The 8,295-nt window shown below is 39.3% G+C and overlaps 1 protein-coding gene across 1 annotated transcript; it reads left to right on the top strand.

Annotated features, from left to right (window-relative positions):
• Positions 1-3,271: 3,271 nt before the first annotated feature.
• PCDHA11 (protocadherin alpha 11) lies at positions 3,272-8,291 on the top strand (the record flags this gene model as incomplete). Its single annotated transcript, XM_081811649.1, has 1 exon — positions 3,272-8,291. A coding segment is annotated over exon 1 (1,524 nt), but the record flags the coding sequence as incomplete, so codon positions are not given.
• Positions 8,292-8,295: the final 4 nt, after the last annotated feature.

The following is an 8,295-nucleotide window of genomic DNA, read 5'->3' on the forward strand; positions in this document are numbered from 1 at the left end:
CATCTGCGCGGTGTCCAGCCTGTTGGTGCTCACGCTGCTGCTGTACACGGCGCTGCGCTGCTCGGCTCCGCCCGCGGAGGGCGCGTGCGCGCCTGGGAAGCCCACGCTGGTGTGCTCCAGCGCGGTGGGGAGCTGGTCGTACTCGCAGCAGAGGCGGCAGAGGGTGTGCTCTGGAGAGGGCCCGCCCCCGCCCCCGCCCAAGACCGACCTCATGGCCTTCAGCCCTAGTGTTCCCCCTTGTTCAAGTTCTGGAGATAGTGGAGAACAACAGGAGATTTTTGGGAATGATGTAAGTACAGTAATTCTGAATGTATTTAATGCCTGTTGATGTCAATCGCATAGTATGTTCAGCGACATTAGTATAAGTTTATTGTTTCTTTGTTTTTGTTTTGTTTTCTTGGGATGGTTTATTTTAAAACATACTGGAAGTCTAGCCATTTTTATTACTTTTCACTGAAGTCTTAATGAACACACCAGGAACCTTATTTAGTTGCTGAAAATAATAATAGTGGTAGTAATAGCAGTAATGTAATAGATGGCTAAAGCTGTCTGTAAATGAAGAAGGCTAAGTCATCCAGGCAAGGATCACTGATGGGAAATGGAGGATGTAGGCAAAGCTTAAATATTATAGTTCTCAATTTTGCAGCAAGTTCAATTTTTCTATTCATTTCCTTATTCTAATTGGTGTCCTCCCCTCATTGCGTTCATGTATTAAAAATTATCATAATAATGCCTAACTTCATAATTTAGTTATTTTGAGTTTGAAATGTGTTTGAATTCTTACCTTCCTATAAACTCTAAATTTATTTATTACTAATGGGCATGGGCTGAGGTGGCTTCCTTTTATAAAGAAGTTTGTTTCTTTATAATCAGTGGCATACTTCTTTGAGATACTGGATGAAGTTTCAGCCTTACCTTTGGGGAGGACTTTACTTTTTTGTCTTTAATCCTCTCATGATTTCCTGCTTATTTTCTTCATAGTCTTCAGCTGCTTTAGATACACTACTTTTTTTTTTTTACTTCCTAGTGTAATTTCAGTTTTGCTAATTGCCTGCTGAATCTATTGCTGCTCTCCTCCAAATGAATTCATTGATTTCCTTTTTTATTTGGAAGATTTATTTGATATTTGATCATATTTATGTTTCTTCCATTCATGGTACCCATTGTGAGGCTGTATGGAAATATTTTAGGGTAGGGTAGGAAAATTCACACTTCCCTGTGCTTTGAGTTTAAGAGAGAGTCTTCCTGGGGCGCCTGGGTGGCTCAGTTGGTTAAGCGACTGCCTTCGGCTCAGGTTATGATCCTGGAGTCCCGGGATCCAGTCGCGCATCGGGCTCCCTGCTCAGCGGGGAGTCTGCTTCTCCCTCTGACCCTCCCCACTCTCATGCTCTCTCTATCTCATTCTCTCTCTCAAATAAATAAATAAAAAAATCTTAAAAAAAAAAAAAGAGAGAGAGTCTTCCTGTATATGCAGAAACGTGGTACTGCTGCCTGTGTCCACCAAGCCACTAGGTCTTTGAAATGACATTGATTTAAATAGCTTAAGCATAACAACCATGAAATATCTGTAAAGTCACTTCCATTTGACAATGGTGTTGTTGATCACATTTCACAATTTGATATTGTATACTTTAGATACATTTGATGCAAAATCATGTGAATTGTTTTCTTTAAGGAGATCATAGAGAACTTGTATTTAGAGCTATAAGCATCTAAATCAATTGATGTGAAAGTTTATTTATTTATTTATTTATTTATTTATTTATTTATTTTTGCTCCAGTGTACAAGTTGTTGTGTGGAGAAATAAATTATATATGATATATTTACATGTGGAGGAGAACCATGTTATGGATAGGGTAAAGTTAATAGAAATGCTGAGGAGGCATTAGTCGCCATTTTCTACCCACAAAAAAGGGATGATTGCCATGAAGATGAACATTAGGAAATCTTCTGAAAAGGAAAAACCAGGCCCTAGTTTATCATACTGAAAATCTCTTCATCCATAGCTACAAAGTAGAATAAGAACAAACAGTCACTAACTACAAATAAACCACTACTATTTGAACTGTTTGTTTATTAGAACATTGTGTGAAGGACTTAAAATACATAATTTAATCCTTATAACAACTTATAAAACACATGTGACTATCCAAATTTTAATGATGAACTAAGGGCGCCTGGGTGGCTCAGTCGTTAAGCGTCTGCCTTCGGTTCAGGTCATGATCCCGGGGTCCTGGGATCGAGTCCCACAGCGGGCTCCTTGCTCAGCACAGAGCCTGCCTCTCCCTCTTCCTGCCTGCCACTCCCCCTGCTTATGCTCTCTCTCACTCTCTCTGTGTCAAATAAATAAATAAAATCTTTAAAAAAAAATGATGAACTGAGAGATGGTAAGATATTTTTCTAGCTTGTCTACTGCCATCCAGCTAGTACATGGTAAAAATGATACTCAAATGTATATCTTTTAGATTCTAGAGCCATTCTTTTATTCACTGTAGAGTTTTCTACAGTAAATTTTTTCTCTAATCAGGCATAGTTATGGCTAGGAAAATCAAGCCCAAAGTATATAGAGGTGAATCCTTCTTTCTGTTTTGCTTAAGAAAAAAACCATGATTATCTTCATAGTTAATTTTGTACAATGCCATAATTGAGATTTTTTATGTTAAGTGATTTTTTTTCTCAGAAGAGTTCATGAGCGTCATTATCATTTGTTGCAATGCCACATTGAGATAGGTCTTTACATCATTCAATGTAATGTAGGTAATGTAGGTAATGAAGAGTTGCCATTGTAGGGACTAGGTATCCGTTGTTTGGAAGTAATCTAAGTTAAGAAGAATCATTTAATATATGGGAAAACCCAGAAGACTGTGGTCTGCAATGTTCTAGCAGAACACCAAAGCCAAATGATAGATATGCAAATGACCCTGTCCTTTTTATGTTGTGAATAAGGATAATGTTTTGGACAAATGTAAGTGGTAATATGATTATTTCCAGGATCCTGGATATCAGCAAAGGATTCAATAAGTGTTTCCAAAATTGCATACTTCAATAACAGCTTAAAAGGTGTATATTTCCCATGAAAATATTTTTTAAAAAGATTTTATTTATTTATTTGTCAGAGATAGAGACAGCACGCACAAGCAGGGGAAGCGACAGGCAGAGGGGGGAGCGACAGGCAGAGGGAGAAGCAGGCTCCCTGCTGAGCAAGGAGCCTGATGTGGGACTTGATCCCAGGACCCTGGGATCATGACCTAAGCCAAAGGCAGATGCTTAACCAACTGAACCACCCAGGTGTCCCTCCCATGAAAATCTTTGAATGTGTGTTGGTATTTCAGAATTCAGTCTTTTTGTGTCTGTGAGATTTGTGCTGACTGAAGAAATGATCTGTGATGAAATAACTGTGTATACTTCAATAAGCCATGAGAGCGAAGAGTGAACATCAATGAGTATATCCTATAATTTTGTTAATACAGTGTTGGATAGTATTTCTAATCTATTGATCTTGAAGAACCTTCTGGGTTTCCAAGAATGGTTTCAAGATTTGTTTCTCTGTTTTATGTTTTCAATAATAATATTACTAGACCTGTTATGCTGTATTAGGGGATGATGAGGACTAATAGAATATTAAACCAAGCACTCTAATATATGACCAGCAGGACATACAGTAGAAACTTAAGACTAACCAGATTGGGATACCTGGGTGGCTGAGTCTGTTGAGTGTCTAACTCTTGTTTCATCTGGGGTTGTGATCCCATGGTTATGGGATCCAGCCCCTCATGGGGCCTCTCATGGAGCCTCTGGTGGAACCCCACCTTGGGATTCATGCTCAGCGGGGAGTCTGCTTGAGATTCTCTGCCTCTGTCCCTCCCTCTGTGTGCTCTCTCTCTCTCAAATAAATAAATAAATCTTAAAGAAAGACTAACCAGATTGGTTTAGTAAAGGTCAGGCACAAAGTTCTTCAGTTTTCAATCAATTTTACAAAATCAATGTTAATAATAATATTGATGTGAACTTCTTGGCATTAGCTTATTGCCAGATCTCAAGCTTATCCCCCAAAATGAGTTCAAAGATAGCATAATCTCTTTTATATGGATTAGTTGAGATGGTGATATCTAAAATATCATACCCAAAAAGCAAAAGATGGATCATTGGCTTATACAATATATCAAACTCTTTTGTGACTTGATGTTCATCCAGTGTCCTTTCATATACTCAAAAAATACCATATTACTGGAAAGTAATTGCTAAATTAACATCTGTCTACCTTGGGTAAACTTTCTGATGTTCATCTCTCTATTTATGTTTGAGGATTCCATATTGCGTGTACCATCTCAATCCCCAATGTCTATAATGAAGTGGTTGGAGATCTCTTGCTTCCTTTTTCTCTAAAATAAATCTAACAGGCTTCAGATAGTAGGTTAAGTCTACTGTTAATATAGTCTAATGTTATATTTTGATTAGAGGCCCTTATAACTGATTGTTTCACAGATGCATAAGATAATTCCATGTTATAAAAAGTGACAAGTCTGCTTGCTTTATTAGTTTTTTAAGAAAGAATTTTGCATTTGCTAAGAGTCCTAGCAGGATGATAATATGGGGAAGAGTAAATTTGAAAAAAATGAAACAAGTCTGAAATTAGCAATAGTATGTGTGTATTCTAGATAAAGAAAAATACTAACATACAAATAAGTATACTAGTAATTTTTTCATGGGCCACTTCAATATTTTTAATTTAGAGATGAATCATCAATCATACAACAAAATACTCAAGCTAGAGTGATATTTATTCTAAATCACTTTCTACTTTAAACTTCCATTAGATCCTCTTTTCACACCCTTAAATCCAAGGCTATATGAAAAGACAAAGACATATAACCAAGTTACATCTTCAGGCAATGATAACTCATATCAACAATTCCCATTTTCTCCTGGTATTTTATGAAATTGAATTTACACAAACATTAAAGTCACTTGCCATTTGGTTGAATTAAGAATTATATGTGTGTGTGTGTGGGTGTGTGTGTTTAACACAGTAGTATGCATTTAGAGGAGGTATAATTAGAAATCCTTTCTCTTGTTTTGGATGAACTTATGATCTCAAACCCAGAATTCTTTCAACAAGAAACAGGTCATTCAACCATTTATTGAGTGCCCACTGTGTGCTGGGAGCTCTGCTATGTGCTAGTCTACCTCATGTCACACCTACAATGCTACAACAGCTCCCTGCTCATCTCCTGGCTTCTGGTCTTCTCCCCTTCAATCCACTTTGCATACTTGGCCAGTCTCAGCTCTTCTTAAGTCTTACCTTACTCTTTTGGTCCAGCATATCCAGTGGCTCCCCAGTTCCCCCAAGATCAAGTCCAGTTCTTTAATGTGATGGTTAAGCCTTCCATGCTCAAGCTATGCCCTCTCTAATGAAATTTCCTATCAACGGTATTGTCTCTTTGTCTGGTCCCCTCCTGTGCCTGGTACTCAGAGATGCTTAATAAGCATTTGTTAAGGGAATGAAGGAAAAAAAAAAGTCAGCTATTTTCATGAATATATCTTGACAGATACACAAAAACCAATGTTAGTGACTTAGAAATACCAATATGGCATACGTATTTTCATGGTGACATTTATTTATTTCATTGAATTATAATAAAATTTATTTTATAATTGAAAGACACCTTCTTTCATATCACTGACATCATCACATAAAGTGTCATTTTGATACCTCATATTATACTGTTAGCAGTGTAACTTCCCTGATAAATCATGTGTGTCAAATATAAATTTCATCGACATCCATAGACTTTTCCATTGTGAATTCTGTTTTAAACACTAAATTTGAAAACATATTTTTGTTTTTCAGTGGATATAAGATTGCTTGTAACAAAAATGCAATTAAATGTAAATAACAAAAAAGAATTGGAACTAAAGAAAATAGATATGAATAGAAGGCAAGTACATAGAGATAAGAACACAACATACAGAACTTAAAGACTAAAGAGTTGTTATTAAAACCTCAAGTTTGTCTTTGAGTTTCCTAGCAGCCAAAGTAACAAAAGAGATTAGAAATAAAACAATTCAGGGTGCCTGGGTGGCTCAGTCGGTTAAGCGTTTGCCTTTGGCTCAGGTCATGATCCCAGGGTCCTGGGATCTAGTCCCACATTGGGCTACCTGCTCTGTGGGGAGCCTGCTTCTCCCTCTCCTCCCTGCTTGTGCTCTCTCTCTCTGTCTGTCTCTCTCTCAAATAAAGAAATAAAATCTTTAAAAAATAAAGGTGACCTGATACATATTGGGCTCTCAATTAAAAAAAAAAAACCAATTCAAATTTGATAACATTTTAATATGAGAAGTAATATCTTTAGGAAATGTTTAACCCTAGTTTTTCATAAGGCTACCTGTAGAACCAAACTCTGTGTATATTATGTAGATAAATAAAAGAACAATTGTATAACTCTAAATCAAATATAGGAACAAAAATTTCAATTTTATATTAAGAATAAAATGTCATTTTCCACATACCATTGCTTTCAATATGACTTATACTACAAATGTTTCCTCAATAAGCACTTTGGAAATATTATTTTGAGGATAAAATAAAAGGACACTTGAAGTTAATTATATTTTTCTCTTTAAGTAAAATTCTGTAGTGTACGATGTAGTGCACAGTACTCACTATTCAGGCGCAAGGTGTCGCTCTTTACTTGGTGGAAATAGTTGTTTCAAGGGTTGGTCTGAACAGCCAGGAACGCCCCATACAAAAACGACTCCATCATGCCGAATGTTACTGTTAAAGGATTCTTTGAAACTTCTCAAAAATTCAGCTAGATTTTTAACCCCAAACTGGAGTCTCTGGTACTGTAAGTGTAAAAGAACCTTATTTTGGAAGACAGTGTCGTATGCGATGCTCGGCTCTCAAAGAAGGGGATTGGGCACTCGGCGTCTGCTGCTGTCGCTTCTCCTCCTTGCAGTCTGGGAGGCCGGGAGTGGTCAGGTCCACTACTCGGTCGCCGAGGAGTCCAAACACGGCACCTTCGTGGGCCGCATCGCCCAGGACTTGGGGCTGGAGCTGGCGGAGCTCGTGCCGCGCCTGTTCCGGGTGGCGTCCAAAGGCCGCGGGGACCTTCTGGAGGTAAATCTGCAGAACGGCATTTTGTTTGTGAATTCTCGGATCGACCGGGAGGAGCTGTGCGGGCAGAGCGCAGAGTGCGGCATCCACCTGGAGGTGATCGTGGACAGGCCGCTGCAGGTTTTCCATGTGGAAGTGGAAGTAAAGGATATTAATGACAATCCACCGGTGTTCTCTCTCAGAGAACAAAAGCTGCTGATTTCTGAATCTAAGCAACCCGACTCTCATTTTCCTCTAGAGGGAGCTTCTGATGCGGATATAGGAGAGAATGCTCTATTGACCTACAGACTAAGTCAAAATGAGTATTTTTCTTTAGAATTACCAACACATAGTAAGCAGACTAAAAGACTGTCGCTTACATTAAAAAAATATCTGGATCGAGAGAAAACTCCAGAGCTTAATTTGCTACTGACTGCTGCAGACGGGGGAAAACCAGAGCTCACTGGCACCCTTCAGCTTTTCGTCCAAGTCTTGGATATTAACGACAATGATCCGGAATTTGAGCAATCAGAATACAAGGTGAGATTGATGGAAAATGCAGCTAAAGAAACTTTTGTGATAAAGCTAAACGCCACAGATCGAGATGAAGGAGGCAATGGGGAGGTAACCTATTCCTTGATGTCAATTAAGCCCAATGGAAAGCTCTTATTTACACTAGATGAAAATAACGGAGAAGTGAGGGTCAATGGAATTTTAGATTATGAGGAAAACAAGTTTTATGAAATTGAAGTACAGGCCACAGATAAAGGGAATCCCCCAATGGCCGGTCACTGTACAGTCTGGGTAGAAATATTAGACGCCAATGATAATGCCCCTGAAGTCACCGTGACTTCTCTGTCTCTACCAGTACGAGAGGACACTCAGCCTAGCACTGTCATTGCGCTGATCAGTGTATCCGACCAGGACTCCGGTGCCAACGGGCAGGTGACCTGCTCACTAACACCTCATGTCCCCTTCAAGCTGGTGTCCACCTTCAAGAATTACTATTCGCTGGTGCTGGACAGCGCCCTGGACCGAGAGACCGTGGCGGACTATGCTCTGGTGGTGACCGCACGCGACGGAGGCTCGCCTTCGCTCTCCGCCACGGCCAGCGTGTCCGTGGAAGTGGCGGACGTGAACGACAACGCGCCGGCATTCGCGCAGCCCGAGTACACGGTGTTCGTGAAGGAGAACAACCCGC

This window comes from Leptonychotes weddellii, unplaced genomic scaffold (genome assembly GCF_054177405.1).
Source record: "Leptonychotes weddellii isolate Sample4059 unplaced genomic scaffold, ASM5417740v2 HiC_scaffold_9120, whole genome shotgun sequence".
Classification (NCBI taxonomy): domain Eukaryota; kingdom Metazoa; phylum Chordata; class Mammalia; order Carnivora; family Phocidae; genus Leptonychotes; species Leptonychotes weddellii.